The 21,433-nt window shown below is 43.6% G+C and overlaps 1 protein-coding gene across 1 annotated transcript; it reads left to right on the forward strand.

The window, feature by feature from the left end:
• Window positions 1-1,895: 1,895 nt before the first annotated feature.
• Window positions 1,896-21,104, forward strand: RAB39B (RAB39B, member RAS oncogene family). Its single transcript, XM_082208142.1, has 2 exons — window positions 1,896-3,481; window positions 10,999-21,104. Exons 1-2 carry the CDS (start codon window positions 3,267-3,269, stop codon window positions 11,423-11,425), a joined length of 642 nt encoding a protein of 213 aa, XP_082064268.1. The 5' UTR covers window positions 1,896-3,266; the 3' UTR covers window positions 11,426-21,104.
• Window positions 21,105-21,433: the final 329 nt, after the last annotated feature.

Here is a 21,433-nt window from a genome sequence, read left to right on the forward strand (position 1 = left end):
TTGCCGCTTAATCTTTGGATCTCTAATTCTTGTAAGAGTGAGCTGCTGAACTCTGTCTTATCAATTCTATAATCATGGTTAAATGCTGAGGCATAAATTTACAGGGCATGGCACTGAATGAACCTTCCTGGATATAGTTCAGAGGGTACTTTTTACCTTTGTGTAAATGTTTTAAAATGTGTAGTGTTTTAAAATGATAATTTCTTATGTATAAGTGTTCTCGGGATCATATGTAGAAACAACAACAACAAGTGGCTTACGATTTAAAGAAAGTCAATTTCCTAATAGTTCTTAAGGACTAGGTTCTTGAATTTAAAATGAAATGCTTGTTTGTGTTCCCAAATGGCAACAGAAGACCTAAGCAGCTTTGGGTGTGGGGCGGGTTGGTGTGTTTACTCTTTCTTCCTTACAGCTTTCATTGGGCCAAACCACTGTTATAATTACCCTGTAGCATCAGCTGCTGCTTCTTTAAGTGGACAGAAGTATAAATCAACAGGTGAACATTATTCCGCCATGGAGATGTGATGATGGGGGAAATTAGCATTTTATTTTATTTTTCATTTCTGCCTGTGACCGTAAAAATGCTGGCAATCCCAGCCTGCATCAGCACCAGGACATGCTCACTTTGGGGCATTTGGCAAAAATATGTTGATATTATGGTGTCACAAAAAAGGGGGGAGGGCAGTGTTTAGAATCAAGAACACTCAGGCTTCTCAAAAGGAAGCAAAGGGGGTTGAAGGGGCCTAGATCTTGCTTTGCACACAGGTGTCATCTCGGGCATCTACTGTCAGCCAGGAATTTAACACACAGCCTTCCTGATCTAGGTTGGCCAGTAGTCTGTGTTTAAGGCAGGTTCCTATGTTTCATTAGATCAAAGGCTGCATTCAGTGCCTACAGATGCAATAGGAGGTAGACGATATATATAATATTGCTTGATTTCAAAAACAAACCAGCAGCAAATCTCCAAGCAGATAAAACATCTCTAAGGAGATAAAAACGTCAGAATTAAAATTTAAAAACAGGTATTAAAAAGAGTAAAAGTAAAATCAATTTAATTTTAAAACCAATTTAATTTAATTTAATTAATTAAACCAACACTAATGTTTCAAGCATGAGTCGAAATATGGCTTATAAGGAGCCTTGTAGGGAATCTGACCACCGGTCCATCTATCTCAGCATTGCTTAATACTGGATAAAGGTTTCCAAACAAAATGGTAACACAGTCCTTTGCCTACAGGATTACAATCTACATTTTTATTTACCAGCCATTTTTAATGGCTATGTTTAATCTGCATTAAAGTTCTAGTCTGTAATCCTATGCCCATTTACTTGGCAGTGAATTGAATGAGACCAATTTATTGGGGGTGGGGAGGTACAGAGGCTGTGCTGTTGAAGGCTTATTGCTCGTTTTGCTAATTTGTTGTGGACATTGGTTTTTGTTGTTTTATTTGAATCTGGTATGATTATTTTTTTTAGTATTATTCTTACCTATCACACAGTGCAACGTGCAGCACAGCCCTCTCAAGTAAAATGAGCCATAAAAGTGGCCGGCAGAATGGTTTGTGTCTTACAGCCCAGCGCCATTGAACTGCATACTATTCCTATCTTGAGCGGGCAGTGCGTGGTTTAGTCACTCGATTATTATTAATTCTACACCGGGCATAGTTGCCAGTCTCAACCTCTGCTTTGCTCTCCTTGACTCTTGATTCTCCGGAGCTGATCTGTTAGCAAATTGGTGGCGGGGGGTTGTTTTTGTTTTTATAGAGATCTTATTCTTTGTTGGGAGAGGTCTGAGTTTTGTTATTTTAAGGGCGCTTCACTTCTAAACAATGTGGTAACGGCAAAACCAACAATATCCTGCAGGCTCCTCTCTTCTGGGCAGTACAGTAAGCTGCTGATGCCAATGATGAGTCAGACTGTTTGGTGCTGATGCTGCTGCCATTTCATCAGTTCTGTGATCTCGCCTGCATCTCTCCCCTTCGCTGCCCCTCCATCTTTGAAGCGCTGGGTATCTTTTTTCCGGGGGGGGGGGCAGAACGCAAACAGGAAGGTGGATGTTCTCTACTCTCTTGGAGGCAAACGAAACCCACCTGGTGCTAACCAGATGTCCTTGAGAAGCATCCCTCCTTCCTCCTGACATATTTCCGACGGAAAGCTTCAAGGTAACTGCCTTGCCAGGTCCTTCGCTCCCCTCTGCCTCCTAAGAAGGCCCGGACGGGCTTGGAGCATCCGGCCTGCCTTAGGTGGAGGATGGAGCCTCGTTTGAGGACAATATTCCTAAGAGCCTTCCTACTGCAGCTCTCCGAGGACCGGTTGCCTGGCGGATCCCTGGGGGAGCGCTGAGACAGCAGCCGGGAGGTCGTCTTGCTGAGAGCCTTTTGTGGGGGCTTGGGGTAAAAACAAAAAAACCAAGAACTAAACAAGAACAGCAACCCACCACCACCGAAGCCAAGGGCTTGAGAAAGAGGAGAGGAGGGGGGCGCGTGCGTTTTCTGTCATTGCAAACGGCAAGACCCCTTCCTTGGCAAAAATGAGAGGGGCGGCTCTTCGGCTGAGCGGTGTGACGGGCTGACGGTCAGAAAGGATGCGTTGTTATTGTCTTGTTTTAAAAAGAAATGTGCTGCTTTGGCTCGAGGGAAGGGGAGAGAAGGCGCTTAGGTGAGGAGTCTCGGACCCCCTGACCTTTCCGTCCACTTTCAGCGGGAACATCTGTGAAGTGTGTGTGTGTGTGTGTGTGTGTGTGTGTGTGTGTGTGTGTGTGTGTGGAACACCGGCAGCACCAGCCTAGGAGTCTACTCCCACGAGGCCACGTTCTGTAGGACCTGCCCCTCTTCCTCTTCCTCCTCCTCCAGAGAAGACCTCCTGCGACAAGGACCGCGTCGCTTCCCCCTTTTTCTCCCCTGCTCGCTCGCTCTCCCAGGAGACGAGAAGAAGCCGCAAAAGGGGACGGAAGAGGAACGCCGCCCACTGGCCGGTGCGTGCGCGCCGGCGCGCTCCTCAACCTCGCTCTCCAACGCGGCGCCCCATCCGCCTTGCGGGCCGTCGGGAGCGCAGCCTCGAGTTGCTAGAGGTGGCGGGGGGCCCTCCTGGGTCGGGTATGAAAGGCTTGCATTAGGCTCGCTCCTGCTTCCCTGCGCCAGGCTTGTGCGCCTCGCCGGCATCCGCGTGGTTGGTCTCTCCGGGGGCGAAGACGCAGCGGCGGCGGCACCGACACCACCACCACCAAGCGCCGGCTCCGGAGCTACCCCGCCTGGGGAAGGTGGAGCATGGAGGCCATTTGGCTCTACCAGTTCCGCCTGATCGTCATCGGGGACTCCACCGTGGGCAAATCGTGCCTCATCCGCCGCTTCACCGAAGGGCGCTTCGCCCAAGTCTCCGACCCCACCGTGGGTGTGGATTTCTTCTCCCGCTTGGTGGAGATCGAACCAGGCAAAAGGATCAAGCTGCAGATCTGGGACACCGCCGGACAGGAGAGATTCAGGTGAGGAGGAGTCACTTTTGAGGATGGGGCTTGGGGGCCGGGGGGGGGGTGTCGTGTGCGGATGTAGGGCGAGTGGCAGGTCGGCGCGGCGGAGGCTGCAACTGCGCCCCGAGTTCTGTCCCTTTTACTCGCCGCCACCATCATAAACATCTTTGCTCTTCTGCAGAACAGCCTTCATTGTGAAGGATGGTGGAAGACCCGGACGGCTGGGTGGCGGTTTGATTTTGCTTTGTCGTTGAAGATGGAGGAGCCAGAGTAGGAGGGAAGAAGAGACACCTTGCTGCGGGTGGGGGGCCTTGGGGTGGGTGGGGTCCGGATTTCAAGTGGGATCTCACAGCAGGTCACACAACAACACCCAGCTTCCTCCCCTCCCTCACCCCTATCTTTCTAACAGCTGTTCATTGAATCCTGAAGGGAGCCAGAAGCACAACAAAGGCTGCTGAGGAGCGCCCCTCCTCTCAAAGAAACATAAGCAGCAGCCTTCTACCGAGCCAGAATATTGGTCCATTTGGCTCCATGTTGTCCACACTGACTGGCAGTGATTCTCCAAGGTTTCAGGCAGGGGTCTCCCCAGCCCTACTTGCAGAGCCTAGGGTCTTCTGGTAGCTCTGCTGCTGAGCTCCAGCCCTTCCCTTCCCTCTCCATCCTCCATGTCTGGGCTGATACTGCAGAGGTTTTGTACTAGATTTATTCAAGAAAACTTTCCCACAGTGCAGATTTGTAGGCCACAAGCAACCATCTTGGACAGGAAGAAAGAGACTCTGGCCTTAACAATTTCTCAGGGTCTGGCTGCCCAAGTAAGGGTCTCCTAATGTAAAGAGAGAAGAAAACCAGGCCACTGGGGATCTCATATGCAGGCTTTCCACATGCGTCAAGGAGCTTTGATGCAGTGGTGCCTTCAAACAGAAGATTTCCTTCTCCGTATCTTCCCAAGTGGTACAGCCCCCTCCCTTGAGAGTACTGTACCACATGCCTGTAAAAACATCTAGGTCCATTCTTAATAGACACCAGGTGTGAGGAACATTTGGCTTTCCAGCTGTCACTGAACTACAGCTCCCATCAGCCAGTGGATGGGGGTGATGGGACTTGTTGTTCAGCAAGTTCTGGAGGGCCAAAGGTTTCCCGACCTGATATGCACATACATGAGCTACTCATTGAACAAGGCCTTGAGGATATAACGACTTCTGAAATTGTGTCACCATGGGGACTTTGTGGATTGTGGTCGCTTTCCTCCCCACAACACCCTTGCTAAACTATTTGGCCAACACATTTCCAAATCTTTCTCCATAACTAACCACAAGAACTACAAAATGTTAAGCTATGTTCCTGGATGCTGAATCTCAGAGCTATGTCAAGAGCAGGCAGCCAAACACCAAACTGGCTTGAGGGAGCAACATGTGATTTGCAGACTAAATGTTGCCCAGTCAGCAGATGCCCCTCCTGTCCTTTTTCCTGCCCCATGATTGAAAAATGTGTTTATGAGGGACAAAGCAACCCTCTCTCACTAAAATAGCACTTCTCCACCCATTTCTGACCCTACATAAAGGAAGGAAGGAAACTGTGCACCATCTCATTTTTCCACGCCCCCTCCCCAATAAACCTGAGTGTGGATGTATAATTGCTTCTGTATACGTAGTGTCTCCATTCTCTTAAGTGAAAGCAAGCTACTGTATTTTTCCGTGTATAACACGCCCCCGTGTATAAGATGCCCCCTATTTTGGGGGACACAAAATTAAGAAAATGGGGGGAGATTGCCCTTGTGTCTAGGACTCCCCCCTCCTTTTAACATTAGTTTTTTAGTAAAAAAACAAAACCCTAGTCTTATACACAGAAAAGTTCAGTAATTCTTTATTACATTTGTATCCCACATTTCCTCCAAGGAGTTCTAAGCCAGTTCTGTCCGCTCATCCATTTTATCCACCCAACAACCCAACAAGGCAGGCGAGGCTGAGAGAATGATTAGCCCAAAGTTGCGCAATGAGTTTCATGGCTGTGTGGGGATTTGAACAGCACATGGGCCTCCAGTGTCAGGTTTTTAGTGCCCACAAAACTAATAAACCTTCAGCTTAATATATCTTGTGACTTTGTAATGCTGCTGCATTCAGACATTGTGATAACCTATTTATTTATGCTGGGAACAAGCCTCTCACAGGCTTGCATGCTTCCCCTCCATTTCTGGCATGGCCTAGAGGAGGAATTTAGGAATTTTGCTTGCCCTCTACACATGAGCTACATTTGGACAAGGATGAAGCCAATCTCCAGTTGCTACATGAGAAAGAAAGGTTTTGTTTCACCAGCGATTCTGCTGCAGGATGCTTGATTAGACTGTTTCCATTTAGAATCACCAAGGATTGAATTCATTTTTTTTAATGAAAAAACAAGTTCCATTCTTCCAATTCACTTTAGTTATGGAAACAGATGGAAATTCAAGAAAATTAGTTCAGAAATATATTTTTATTTATTTTGTTTCGTTCATTCGTCATTCATTTCTGTTGGGATCATAGGAGCCAACTCCTAGGGGCCAAGGGCCCTTCACACACACCCCCAATGAAATATTTAAGGGTGCTGGCACTTCCCAAAGATGATGGGTATTGCCATTCAAATGGGGGGGGTGCGGTGTCATGTGATCAATTATGTGGGGTGGCACTTACCTGTCCCCCATATTTTATTCAAGTTGACCCCCCCCCCCCGGTTGGGATGAAATATAGAAAACAGCCTGGGGGAGAAATAGTACAGGTCAGAAAAACGTTATAGAGAAGAATGGGGACAGAGAGTGGGGAAACTGACAGATATATTAATTTTTTTAAATCTCTAAAATAGATAACCTGTCCAATCTGTCTGAAAATTAGCAAGTCTGATGCTTAGGGTGGGTGAGGTGAAGAGGTGGCAGATTGCCTGAAAATTGCATGACATTAGGATGAAAAACGCAGAAGTTAGAAGCAGCAGAAGACCAACTGGGTCTCCCATGGAAATAAACCAGGGGGGAAATGGAAAAGCAGAAAAGGAATGCAATTGAACTGAATGCTGAAAAACATAAAGAATAAAGAATAAAAATGTTGTTCCCCTACTCCCCCAGAAATCACATGACATGCTGTGACTATTTCAGCTGTGCTGCTGGTCTTAACAGATGCTCTCTTGAGTCACCTTCCTCTTGGACCCTGATTTCTAGTCTTGGGCTGTCCCATTATTATTTGATTTAAATCTCATGGTTTCCACTTGCAGTGCACAGCTCTCTGGTGTACTTAGTTTGGATCATATCAAAGGCCTATCCAGTCCAGCTACCTGGTTCCTATGGTAGCCAATCAGATGCATCTGGGAAGCCTTCAAGCACAGACTAAAGGCAAGCACCCACTATCCCCAGTAGACAACACTAAGTGCCATAGTGCTGGGAACCTGGAAGTTGCAAAGAGCCATCTTGGCTATACTTATCCTTCATCAATTTATCTAACCCCCTTAATGCAGAGGTTTTCAACCTTTTTGGGTGCATGGCTCCCTTGACCAACGACATTCTTTCTGCGGCACCCCTGTGGGGCTCAGGAGCCCAGTAATGTCACCCCTTGCCTTCAGAGCTGGCAGCCTCATGCCTTTTCAGAACACTGTCCCTTGTGGAGTGCTCCCCAAGCCTCTTCTCCTCTCCCTTCTCCTTGGGAGTCCTCTGGGCAGCTGCTGCTGCCCCTCCCTGTCCCAAAGAGAGGTGGCTCCTCACACTGCCCCACAGGGGCCTGGGACATGCCTATCTATTCCCAACAGCAAGGGTTGGTGGACTGGCTGGCTGGGCTCCCTTACCCACTTGCTTGCTTACTCCGAGGCTGCCTCAGCTCCTGGCAACCAACACCCCCTGACTAGCCTCAGAGGCACCATTCACCTGGGGAGCTTGTAGCTGCTGCAACAAACGGCTGTGCAAGCCTTGGGGAGGCAGAGACACAAGAGGGTATTATTATTATTATTATTATTATTATTATTATTATTTGAATTTATACACCGCCCTATACCCAGAGGTCTCAGGGTGGTTAACAGAACAAGATCAACATAAAATGCACAATATATATAATCAAAATAAAACCAACAACCCAATAACACCCCCCCCCCAAAAAAAGAGCCACATTTTAAAAGGGTATAGGATGTCAATCAGATCAACCAAAGGCCTGGTTAAAAAGGAATGTTTTTGCCTGGCATCTAAAGGTGTATAATGAAGGTGAACTTCCCAGGGGAGAGCATTGCACAGATGGGAAGACACTGCAGAGAAGGCCTGTTCTCATGTTGCCACCCTCCGGACCTCTCGAGGTGGGGGCACACAAAGGAAGGCCTCAGAAGATGATCTCAGGGTCCAGGTAGCTTCATATGGAAGGAGGCAGTTCTAGAGGTATTGCGGTCCTGAGTCATTTAAGGCTTTATAGGTCAAAACCAGCACTTTTAATTGGGCCCATGAAACTAATTGGTAGCCTGTGCAGTTGGACCAGAATCAGCGTAATATGTTCAAACCGTTTTGCTCCAGTGAGCAACCTGGCTGCTGAATTCTGCACTAGCTGAAGTTTCCAAACTATCTTCAGAGGCAGCCCTACATATAACACATTGCAATAATCTAACCCTGAGGTTACCAGAGCATAGACAACAGTAGTTAGGCTATCCCTGCCCAGATAGGGGTGTAGCTGAGCCACCAGCTGAAGCTGATGGAAGGCACTCCGGGCCACCAAGGCCACTTGAGCCTTGAGCGACAGCAAAGGATCTAGGAGGACCCCCAAGCTATGAACCTGCTCCTTCAGAGGAAGTATAACCCCATCAAGAGCAGGCAACTTCCCACCTATCTGGTCTAGGGAACCACCCACTAACTGCCTCAGTCTTATCTGGATTGAGCTTCAGTTTGTTGGCTCTCATCCAGTCCATTACTGAGGCAAGACACTTCTGCTGCCTCACCTGCAGATGTAAAGAAGATTTAGAGCTGAGTGTCATCAGCATACTGCTGACAACGTACTCCGAACCTCCAGATAACCCCACCCAGCAGTTTCATATAGATGTTAAACAATGTTGGGGATAGGATTGAGCCCTGCGGAACCCCACATCAATGGTTCCACTGGGTTGAAAAGCATCCCCCAAGCAACACCCTCTGGGAACGACCATCCAAGTAGGACTGGAACCACCACAAAGCGGTGCCACCCACCCCTAGTTCAGATAGTCACTCCAGAAGGATACCATGGTCAATGGTATCGAAAGCCACTGAGAAATCAAGAAGAGACATGTTTCCCTTCTCTCTCTCAACAGAGGTCATCATACAGGGCAACCAAAGCAGTTTCTGTGCCAAAACCAGGCCTAAACCCTGATTGAAATGGATCCAGAAAATCAGCTTCTTCCAAAAGCTTCTGGATCTGGTCTGTGATCACTCGCTCCAGAACCTTGCCTAGGAAAGGGAGATTAGCAACTGACTGGTAGTTAGTTAGGCATCAGAGGGAAGGAAAGAGGGTCTGAGGCCAGTTTTGCCTGGGGCATCCCTGACCATCATTCAAGGCACCACACGGCACACTGGTTGAAAACCATTGCCTTGCTTAAAGCCATCATTCAGCAGCAGGTTTCACAAACTATTTGTGTAATAAATGAAAAAATAAGGACATAAGGAGCTTTCTGCTCCATTCCCCCCTACCCCCGGTGCCCTTCAAGCACTGTTGGGACTACAGCTCCCATCATCACTCACCATTGGCCATGATGGCTGGGGCTATTGGGAGTTGAAGTGCAGTAACATCCAGAGAGCTCTAGGTTATGGAAGGCTCATGAAAAGCAATGCTTCCTTGACCAGAATACAATTTCTGCATGCAAAAGGGCACCTTTGGACATCTCCTTAGGTTCATAGAGATGTGTGGAACCTAGGAGTCTGTTGAGTGTTCTATATACACCATTCACTTGCCAATTCCTAAAACTAGCCAACCTCTGTATACCACATGCAGTGAGGGGGTTGGAGTGGTATGCATTGTCAAGAGTTTTGTTTACAAATACCTCCAAGTGACTCTAGTCTCTCCATATATTTTGAGGATGACTTGAACTAGCAGACTCTTGGCCCATCAGTTTAGTGGAAGCAGAGCCTGCTGGGAGAAACACCAAGACTTTATTGCCCTGTTTAGGCCTATGGCGGAATCTAGTGAAAAAGCTATCTGCATCTCATGCAGAAGGTCCCCGGTTCAATGTCTAGGTAGGGCTGGAGAAAGACTCTTGCTTGAAACCTTGAAGAGGCACTGCAACTCAGTGTGAACTATACTGAGGCAGGTGGACAGCCATGATATAAGGCAGCAGCTTCTTATGTCCCTAAATTTTTGCTGGGCTGCACCATTTCAGATTGCATGTGGGGGTTGGAATGTTTGAACGTGGGGCCAACATGAGGTAGTGGGCTTAGGCTTTGGAGCACCAGGCTTCGCATCTCCACTCCCAGGGTCACCTTGAGTCTGTCACAGTCTCCACAACAGGGGGGTTATTGTTTGTTACTATGGTGTGAATATTTGTGTAAACCACCCTGTGAACCTTGGAGGAAGGGAGGTATAGAAATTCAATTAACAATAAAACAACAACAACAACAGAGCAGCATTAAGATGTACAGCTTCATACCTGCAACTTGGAGCGGTACAGCCCAGACAGAGTTACCGTGTGATTCTGCAAACACATATAAATTGCATCCATACATCCATTCCTTCTCTTTCCTCCAGCCCAATACATACATTGTATGTTACAGCCCACATGTTACCCAAGCAAATGGTCCAATTTCTGTAGTGAGGGTATACCCCCCCCCCCGCAATTGTACGCCTTATTTGGGGCGTTGCTGGTTTGAAATTGATCGGCGATTACTGGTCCTCTTTCTCATCACCTGTTCAGCTGATATTTTATAAATGAGGAAACTGCTACTTAGGAAAATCTGGGATATTTTTTACTTTGCAAAATAGTAGATGTGGCCTGTGCAGAGCAGGCTTGGGACAGATGAAAAGTAAAGCAAAAAAAGTGGTTATGGAGGGAATGAAACAGACGCATTTTCCAATGTCTTGTGGCAACCGTGACATTGGAGTGGAATCCAGCCACTTTCTAGAATCAATTTCTAGACTGTCCATTGAAAGATAAAAGTACTAGCCACCGCAAACCCTGTGTTGCTCTTGAATTATTATTTTTTTAAAATCAGTACAGTTCTGAAAGGTTCAGTATGTCTTCTTGATTCTATATTGTATTCAAACATAGAAAAGCTGCTCCTTGGTCTTAGCAACCACCATGCAACTTTTGGACATAATATCTTAAGAGGTGTACATATTCATAATGCACAGACAAACAACTTTCCAGACTGTGTAAGAGAAAAAGATGGTGGGGCAGAGAATCTTTGTGTTGTCTGGTAGAAACCCCCTTTATTTTGCTGTGTAGCACAAAAGGGCTGTGTTCTGGGTGGATTTGCACTTAACTGGCTATTTCAGATGCATGAAACCAGCCATTGCCACCAGCGTTTTCCTCTTGAAAATGATTCTCATTTCCTTCATTGGGCTGCTGCTCTCTTCCAGATCAATTACCAGAGCCTACTACAGGAACTCAGTTGGCGGTCTGCTCCTCTTTGACATTACAAACCGCAGGTCCTTCCAGAATGTTCACGAGTGGCTAGAGGAGACCAAAGTGCACGTCCAGCCTTACCAGATCGTGTTCGTTTTGGTGGGCCACAAATGCGACCTAGACACTCAGCGGCAAGTCACCCGGCACGAGGCTGAAAAACTGGCCCTTGCTTATGGCATGAAGTACATTGAAACCTCCGCCCGGGATGCCATTAATGTGGAGAAAGCTTTCACCGACCTGACTCGAGACATATATGAGCTTGTTAAGAGAGGCGAAATTACTATCCAGGAGGGCTGGGAAGGGGTGAAGAGTGGGTTTGTCCCAAACGTAGTTCACTCCTCAGAAGAGGTGGTGAAATCAGACAGGAGATGTCTGTGCTGATTGCTTAACGAAAGCAAGGAGAGATTATTGCTGAACTTTACTAACCAAAACATACCCTGCTATACAAACTTGTCGTGTGACAGAAGAGAATGTGACAGTAGTATGGCAAGTACCAATGCCTGGTGCTTTGAACCTCTGAAGAATAGAATCGTGAAGGGCTGTAACCCCCTGTTATGTAGGAATGAACCCAGATGCATGCTTATATTGTAGGAGATGGGGTAACGTTAAGAGCAGAAAAGATCCGATAGGGGTAGTAAATATCAGGGAATTTTACAAACCCTGTTTTAAATAAATCTGTCATTCAGTGCTTTGTGTTGAAGCCTATTAATATGAAACATATTCAGAGGAGGAGGAGATACAGAAATCTTGGCTTATTATTATATATTTTTAGGAAGATTAAAACATAACATGGTTGCCATTCTTTTTATGAGAACTTGATGGTTAACACAAAGAGGAAAGCATATTTTGCAGAAGGGGCGAAGGCTTTCATGCCTACAATATTGCTGCAGTATAATCCAACTCTCTTTAAAAGGAAAGGGGGGAAAGTGTTAGATCACTCTTGTTAAAATGCAGTGCAATGAATAGAACTGTTAAAATGTGGTGCAATGAATAGAACACAGACTGGTGTTTTCCTGATCAAGCCAGACTTGGTGGTTCCAATTCCAGTAATTTGACAGACCAAACGTTTGTGCTACTTCTTCAGTTATTGAACTGGAAATGCTCCCCACTCCTGAATTTGCTGTAAAATCTGTTATCAGCAATGGTGAAATTCTCAGCCATATGCAGTCATACAGTATTTCTTAAATGGGAAATTATTTTATCCTAATTCAGAGAGGGATGCAGCCTTCCCACCAGTAGCAAGCTGCAGTGGGCAATTTTGGGTCTCTTAAAATACAAACATCTTGAAAATAAGGCTGGGGAGGGAAGCAGGACTCATCAAAATGGGGAGCACAGACTTTTCCCAAAGAGCGGGAAGTGGGGGTGTTCTTCGTTTTGTTTTGTGGGGTGAATTTTTTTGGAAAACAAGTTCAAAAGGACTATCTGAAGGTGGAGCTGAACAGCAGGAGAGAGAGAACTAAGGAAGAGGGTGTGTGGTTGGGAAACTCACAGGAAAGCGGTCAGGAGCGCAAGAAGGAACGCTTTTACTTTGAAAGCAGAACTGGATAAAATGCTGGCCTACAAAGCTTCAAGTGGGCCTTTGTTTCAGGGTAAACTTGTTGAGTTCTGAATTAAGAAAGCAAGCAGTCCAAATGAATTAAGATAAGCAATAATAGCCACCCTGAATACCTAGGAAGAAACTAATGTGTTGGCAGGATACTCAGTGATATACATATGTGCAAAGAAAGGAAGCTTAGTGTGTGTAATGGTCTAGATATTAAGATGGAACAAGCCTGAAAGCAGGAAGGGGGAGGAGAGAGAGAGAGAGAGAGAGAACATCCGGAGAGTACCAGGTTGGGGAAGAATGTGGTATAATTATTTAGAATGAAATTAATCTATACCTTCACATGCGTTTCCACACTTTATACTTACAGAAGATCCTTTTAAGAGAACCGCCCACATCATTACTTTGTAAAGATGCAGGTGAGTTTGAACTGGAAACAGAATTTTAAGTTTGGCACAACAAAGGTCATATTAGGGGTAATGCTAATACCGATGTCTTTATTTTCAATAATTAATTGGGTAACTAGCTTTGTAATAAACACCACTAATATCCACATTGAGGCAGGGAGAAAAAGTGGACGAGGGGCAGTTTGAAAAAGCCCTCCCCATCAAGTGTGTGTGTGTGTGTGTGTGTGTGTGCGCGCACACACACACACACACACACACACACACACACACAGGTTTTTGGAGGGGTGACGTTTTTCAAACTAGCCCTCATCTACTTTTATATACATTGGCCCATATAATATTTTGCTTCTCGTCATGTGATGATAATAATTACACAAATAGTCACATGACATTCACTGCCAGCCAGGCTTTTGCAGACTTGCAACAGCAATGGGATATGAACAGCATTTCATCTTGAGTCAAAAAAATAGCTAAAAACAATCCCCAATTAATCTAGTCCATCCTAACTTCCACTTTCATTGGAGTTAAGGAGAAATTTTTAGCCCAACCCATAGATATTATAAAGCAAGAATGCAATCAGTGAGGGAAGGGAGCCACAGGCAAAATCAAAGGAAAATTGTTATATTTTTCTGGGCTTGACATTAGGGTTGAACCCAGGTATCAAAAGAGTTTTGAAGTTAACACCCTAGCAAACTCTAGGGTGGAAGAAAACTGGGGTTGTCACCCAAATAAAGTTGTTTTAGTCAATTTTATGAATTTTTATTGCATGGATTTCTAGAGATGCCTTGCTTAAATGCTGTTACTGCAAAAACAGCAGTGTATCTTGTGACACCTTAAAGAATGAATGAAAGAATGTCACTTTTTAAAGTGTCACAGAACTCTGTGCTGTTTCAATTACAAATTTCTAAAGTTTTCTAAAGAAAAAGGCATACATTCTTTTTAGTTCGGAGTGGGGTAACCTGTGGCTCTCCACATGCTGTTGGACCCCAAATTTTATTAGATCAGCCAGCATGGCCAATGATCACAGATGATGATCTAAACTTAGAACTGACCCTGATAGTGAATGGGAGAAACTGAGCTCAGTGAATATGCCATAAATGCTTTAGACTAGAGCAGGGATAAGGAACCTGTGGCCCTCCATATGTTGGTCAGGGATGATGGGAGTTGTGGTCCAACAACATCTGGAAGCCCAAAGATGCCCATATCCTTGTTTTAGATACAATGCACAGCAGTTTTAGAGAATGGACAGCAGGCATCATAGTTCTTCTGAAATGGCACTTTCCATCTATAGAAGAGCTTGCATTAGAAATTATTGTAAGATTAAATGACTACCCAATTAATTAGGGGCTCCTTTTTAGTTGATCAAAAAGCTTTTATAATCAATTAATCTAAGCAATTGACTTATGTTGCAGCCCTCTAGAAAAAACCAGTATCCGTTAATACTGAAGTTATATCATAAACATTGTAACCAAGTCTAATTTAAAACTTCCCATTTTCTGTCCTACTATATCTGAATTGAATTGAATATATATTTTATTTTAGATTGCTAAATTGACATGTTCATTTCATTCCAGGCAGGTTCATTTTCAAACTTTTCATCTTTGAACACAAGTTTCCCTTTTTTGTATGATAATATTGTGGTCTTTCATACTATTTATAACCCAAATAAGATGCTGTTGCTGTTTCTTCTTCTTTAACCAAAGTCTTGGTGATCCCTATTTTCAATTCTAAAAAACCCATGCCTAGCATCTTAAGTGTGCAGCTCCTTGCAACTTTTATCACTTACCTTGACTTTATCTTTGTGATTTTTTTTAATAGAGCAAAATAATTTATCCTTTTTAACTTCATAAATATGCTGCACAGAACTAACTCATATGCTAGCTGTTAAAATCTTGGAAGAATCAGGAAAGGGGAAAGATAGTACATCTTCAACCCGGCGCATAGTTAAAACTATGGAATTCGTTCTCACAAGACATTGTAGTGGCCACTCTTTGGATGGCTTCTAAAGGGGAGAAGACTATCAATGGAGGATAAGGCAATCAATGACTAGATTGGGCCTTTGGCCTGATCCAACAGGGCTCTCCTTACATTATTATGTAAATTCTACACAACATACTTAATGCAAATATATTGGCTCAAATCCAAAAAAAGTTAGCCATTATACTCAAGGACCAGTATAAATTAACAAGGCATAAATAAGTCACAACGGCACTTGTCCTCAAAAATTTGAAAAGGCAGGTGCCAGCGTAGTTTGACTATTGGTCCTTAGGGGTCTGGTGGGCTTCTGGGCTAGACGTCTCAGGAAACCCAATTTTGCACCTGTATTTAGTTGCTAAACTGGAGTCATCTGGCCCTAGCCTCGCATTTAGATCACCCACCGGCTGGACCTTTGCCCCTGGATAATCCAAAATCAGCAACTTAACAAAGGTTTCTAATCTTTTCCACTTGCTATCAATGTCATTATTTAAGCTAGTTGGAGGAATATAAACATTTATAAATAACACTTTAGATCTTCCCCATGATATAAGTAAGGCCATTGCTCGTTGGTCTAGGGAGGGCAGCTCTTTACAGATGGCATTTAGACATTGAGAAATCAAGATGCAAAGCCCCCCCCCCCTTTAGCCTTCCTGGGCCTCTGCCCAGGATAGCCCTAATTGCATAAGCATAAAACCTTCCAGAACTGGAGTTTCTGCCCCCCATGTCTCTTGATGTTAAAGTTTTGGCGATAGAATGGAATATCTGTAGACTGAGAAGGAAACTCGGAGCGCTGTAATTAGCCTTAAATAGTTTTAGATAACCTCAACGAGTTTTGGATGGCTTCAGCAAGATTTCAAAGGGGCTTTAGAAGAGCCTCAAAGGAAGGGAGGGTGTTTAAAATGCTGTCCGGCGACTCCCGGAGTCCTTATCTGGCTGGGATATAAGCTTGTTTTCCGGGAGTGTGTCTTTCCCCCTTATTATTTTTTAAAGGCTCCTACTCCCTTTGCTGAGGCTCACAGGAGAGCCTCTTCAGAAACTTATCGTCCTATTGAGTTCAGAGCAGCACATTTAACTTTCACTGGATTTGGGTCATTCCATTGAATCCATTATGATGACAACATGTTTATTTGGATTGGTACCAGCTTTCTGAAGTTGCAGAAAGGGGGCTCTCCTAAAATCCCTTTAACCAGAGACAGTAAGAGCATAAGGGCTTCTGTATGCCAAGAATGACCTCTCTCCTTCACGTACTGATGGTACAAACCTAAGTGTGGCTACTAAGAAGCAAGGCCAATTGCATTCTTCGGGACTCTCTCCCTGGTGTGTTTAGAACTGCAACCTTAATGTATTAAAATTTAGGTTTCATAAGCAAATCAGCACTGGATACATTTCAGTTCTACCCAACCCTCAAAAAGCACTCAAATACTATTTCCCTTCATGGCTTCAAACCTTTTAAGACATTTTTTTTCTCTGTAAGGGTCATGATAAAAAATCTTACTCATCAATTAATCTTCTAATTAATCTTACTCTTTTTTTATCCAAAGTCATTCTAGTGTAGTGAGAAAACATTTTTAACAGCAAATAAATACCCCAGGAAAAGATATAGATTTATTTCTGCATTGCCATTAATTTGCCAAGCATTGATTTTTACCCTAGATTCAGGTATGTTTCAAGTTGGCTTTAAAAATGAATTCAGAATTAAACATTTTGCATAATAACCAATATTACTCACAATGGACCCATGTAAATTAAGGGACCTGCTCTGAGTAGGACCAACATTTGCTACAATTCTCTATTTATATAACATTTATATGCTGATTTTTGGCTCTAATTTTTTTTTTGACTGCCCTCTTAGCTGCAAAAATATTGTTGAATCCAAAAGAAAGCAACTAGCATGAAGAATTCCAGCATCGTTTTACGTCAGGATCCATAGACTAGCATACTGGGAAATTTCATTTCCCCCCAGTGCAGTTGCTGTTTTTAACCATATTAGATATAGTTCAACTGCTGCCTGCCTCAATAAATACATTTTAAACACATAGAGGGAATAAAGTTTGGTCATGTTTGGACTCTTTGATTTATAATGTATACTGCATTAGAGTTACAAAAGAAAGTAAAATATATAGGAAATTTGATTGAAGACCTTTAAACGTACAATAATACTGATCGAAACTCATGATGTAATCTCTTTCTAATGCCTTATATTTTTAGGCAACTTATATAAATGATCATCTGGGGAGGGGGACTTCCTCCTGTACAAATAGAAGTGGGGTTTGACTTTGTAAAATGAAAAACCTCATCTTTTTCTTGACTTGTTTTAGCATTTTGACTACTGAAAGATACACTGGAGGCTAATACTTTTTAAAAAGGAATTTTCTTTCATTTTCACTCTCTGGCAAAGACAGACAAAATAAAAACAAGCCTGTTGGTAAACTCAGAATCTCAGTCTGCATGCTGGATTAAAAAAAAATAAAAATCTCTCAGTACCTCCAGATTAAAATTATACTGTACACTTTCCCTAGCTTTCTGTTATATGCACTGTAATGAAATGTGACAAAAACCCCCCCGCTGTATTTAGCTGTGTGTGAATGAAAACTATGCTTGTATCTAGCAAAATGGTTAATGTGATTATGTGACATTCAAAACTTGTAAAGGAAAATCCGTGTTTTTATTTCCTCTGCTGTTCCCCACCCCACCCCATCAAACATCTGTATACAGCAACCATGGTGGTAAAAACCCAGTACAGAGTAGATTAATAATAAACATATGCACTGTTTTAACAGAATCCACTGGTGTTTTTAAGGTGCAGATATGAACAAGGTCTGTCTCCCACTATTCTGGGCATTTTCAAACTGGTATTCTTGTGCAAATCCACAGTGAATAAATTATTCTATAGAGCCAGGATGGGAAATAGTCCATTTGAATCACTGCCAAGGCAATGCATTGTGAACTACAGGAAAGTCGCTAATTCCTGTATTGCACATAGATGACATTTTAACTGAAATCAAGCAAATTATGACCTAGGAATTGCTGGTGGATTAGACTACTGCACTTCTGCAATGTCATTTGTGCAAGCTGCAGTTAAACTTTTGAAATCCAGACGTGGAAAACATTTGCTGACAAATGTACATCCTGTCAGAAATAATGTTGGGAGTCAACATCCTTGCAGTGCATCTTTGCAGTGCCTCTTGCCACACTCTAGCTGCCCCCCCCATTAAAAAAGGCTTCTTGCTTTTAATGCCCAACTGACACAGGAACACTAATGGGCCTTGTGGGAAATAAAGCTAGGGTATGCAGTGGCAGGATCTCCCTAGCTTTCCACAATGTCTCAGAGCAATTCTGTATTGGGAGAACCGCAGGACAGACAAATGGTGGTTAGACTCAGTAGGCCTGGTACAGCTCAGAGCAGAAGCACAATTGGATAAAAGGAACCAGAAGGCACTTTGCACACAGACCTTTTAATCCTGGCCCTGGTCACAGCTGGTGAAGGTGAGGATTAAAGGTAACGTTCTGTAGCGTGGTGTTCTTAGGAACCAAAAAAGTGTCCATCTGTGCAGCAATGCTACCAACTGGGTGATGGATGGTGGACGGACATTGGACATGTTCCAGTCTTAGCCGGATATATCCCTGCAAGATCATGGGTTTAAATCAGGAGTCAACTATGGTGCTCTTCAGATGTTGCTTGACTCAAACTTCCAGCAACCCCAGCTAGTAAGGGCATTGGCCAGGGGTGATGAGAGTTGTAGTCCACCAAAAAGACAAGAGTTGTCACCTGATTATAGAATTAGAGTCAATTAATTATATTTGAATGTAGGAGAAAATAGCTCTTGAAGCAATAAGCATATTTTCTGTTCTTAAGGTTATGTACATGTATCCTCTTAAGAAAACATTGCTTCCTATGAGAGATGGGAAATATAACCAGAGAAGGATCAGGAAATGGCAACCAAAAAGATCAAGGTATGGAAGTACATATTTATGAGAAAATGTTCCATCAGTTTGGAGCTGTTTGCTTTAGAAAAAATGGAGAGTAAACCAAGAGATGGAGAATGATGAATGTTTATGGAATAATTCAGGGCTAGGGGGAAAATTGCAGTCAAGTAATAGTGGAAGATTCAAGACAGTGCATAGCTGGAAGTGATGAGTTTGCACCCACAAGATTTAGTAATGGCCACTAACTTGCATGACTTTAAAATAGGGCTAATAAAAATTCATGAAGGCTATCTGGTTACTAGGCATGATGGCCAAGTATTAGCTCCAGTGTCTGTTGCAAAGATTCACAAGTGAGAAGCATCCTGTTGCATGTAGAGGACCCCTGTGAGCACTGGATGCTGGAGTAGGTGGGCCTTTGGTATAAGCAACTCTTCTCTTATGATGAAACTTCAGAAAGGATGTCACATCATTTGTCTCAAGATCTTGTGCTGAGATGACCATGTGTGAACGACTGAATCTGTAAGCACCTACCTCTTCCTTTAAACTGCAGGGATTTGAATCCTAGAATTATTGCAGTCCTGGGGCAATGCACTGGAAGTTTGGTGTTACAGCAACTTGCTGAAGCACAGTCTTAGAAAAGAAATTTCTTCTCTGGACTATCATCGCCTAAGAGGGTGCTTGCCAAACACACACACACAAATATACTGTATATCCCAACTTTATTTTGTGGAGCTCAAGATAGGGCATGTGAGATTTCCCATCCAGGAATTGACCAGTTCTCAGACTTTCTTTACTCAGACCCATTCTGAAGCATTTTAACAGTGGGCTTTCAACTGGCTGAGCTGTATAGTGAGGTGGGATTGCTGCTACCATACAACAGTTCTGGCTACCAATCATGCCTAGGATAGTAAAGGGCTCTCAGCTCTTTCAAAGGCACCACAGCTCTTCTCAGTCCCTCATGCTGCACCATGGCTAGACACAATCAAGAGTTATTGACTACACTGAGTAGCAGTGTTAGGCCACTGTGGAATAACCAGAAGCTGCAGCTTTCGGGAAATAAAGGGAGACATTCACAGGCAGAGATCCATAGAATTACTTTAAGTCATCCCCAAGTTGTGCACATGCTTAGGAAGGACTTTTAAAACTCTCCTAGAATCATAGAATTGTATTTGGAAGGGGTTTCAGTGGTCATCTAGCCCAATCATCTGCAGTGCAAAGCTAAAACAATCTGACAGACGGCCACCTGGCCTGTTTAAAAGCCTCCAATGAAAGTGTGCCACAAAACGAGAGGACAGTGACTGCTCAAGCAAGTCCAAACACCCTTTGGATGTATAGAAGTGCCCTTGTAATTTTGATTGTTCCCATTGTAACCAAGAGGCACCAAGGCTCTGTGGCAACGTGATGATTAAAGATGCTTGGATAGCCATTTCACTCATCTTTTAGAAGTGTGGGAGGCATGCAAAACATGATTTTAGGGCTGCAAGATTAGCTGACCTCATTTGTGCAGCAGTAGACCTATTTCAGGCTCCACTATCCTTTGTTATTATTTCTGCACTGTGTTCAGACAGTTCCATAAGAAGTTTTGGTGTTTGCTCATGCCTTTTTCATTTATGTTGCCATGTACACTAGCAGATATGGACACACTGATTAAAGCACAGTGCAACAAGGCAAGACTAAATGAAAAGTGTGAATGTGCTAACTCATGAACTGTAGCAATTCTCTAAGTTAAGATAGGTGAGCAACAAACACAAGAGAAACATGCTCATCCCTAAAGTTTTAAGATGCCAACCTACATCCACCCTAACAGCTCAGGCTAGACGTGCCTTACATATCTAGGAGATCCAATGTCCATATGGAACTTTTAGGTGAAGCACTATTAGCCTTACTCAGCATCTATAATAAACACTACAGCTTGAACACATATAATTTTATTCAACCATCAACTCAAACTCTCACAAGAGCACCATCTTGTCTCTTAGTAAGGCAAAAACTAACTTCTTGGTGGAGGGGAAAATCTATAGCTTGAAGAGATGAAACTATATACAAAAATTCTGTAATCCAAAAGGAAAAATGAGAAAGAACATTTTGTTTCATAATCAATGTTTTTTGCATTATTTGGATGTTAAGTTCTGTATTCTTATTCACCAGGAATATTGCTGTCTTCTGTTTCTTCTAAATCTAAATAAAATAATGTCCTTTTATTTTACCATAGTATCTTAGATTTGTCTTTTAAACATGCATTTATTTTCTACAGGTTCAATAATATGTTTTGGGATCTTAAGGTATATAGCACATGGGTAGGCAAACTAAGGCCCGGGGGCTGGATCCGGCCCAATTGCCTTCTCAATCTGGCCTGCGAACGGTCTGGGAATCAGCGTGTTTTTACATGAGTAGAATATGTCCTGGGTTATTTGTGGGGCATAGGAATTTGTTCATTTCTTTCTTCAAAATATAGTCCGGCACCCCACAAAGTCTGAGGGACAGTGGACCGGCCACCTGCTGAAAAGGTTTGCTGACCCCTGGTATAGCACTTTG

Source organism: Podarcis vaucheri (assembly GCF_965113315.1).
Source record: "Podarcis vaucheri genome assembly, chromosome: Z".
NCBI lineage: Eukaryota > Metazoa > Chordata > Lepidosauria > Squamata > Lacertidae > Podarcis > Podarcis vaucheri.

Bases quoted from the DNA above. Each gene is read 5' to 3' on its own strand.
- RAB39B (XM_082208142.1), top strand. From the start codon at position 3,267: ATGGAGGCCATTTGGCTCTACCAGTTCCGCCTGATCGTCATCGGGGAC. The intron at 3,482-10,998 runs GTGAGGAGGAGT...GCTCTCTTCCAG, and splicing joins GCCGGACAGGAGAGATTCAG to ATCAATTACCAGAGCCTACT.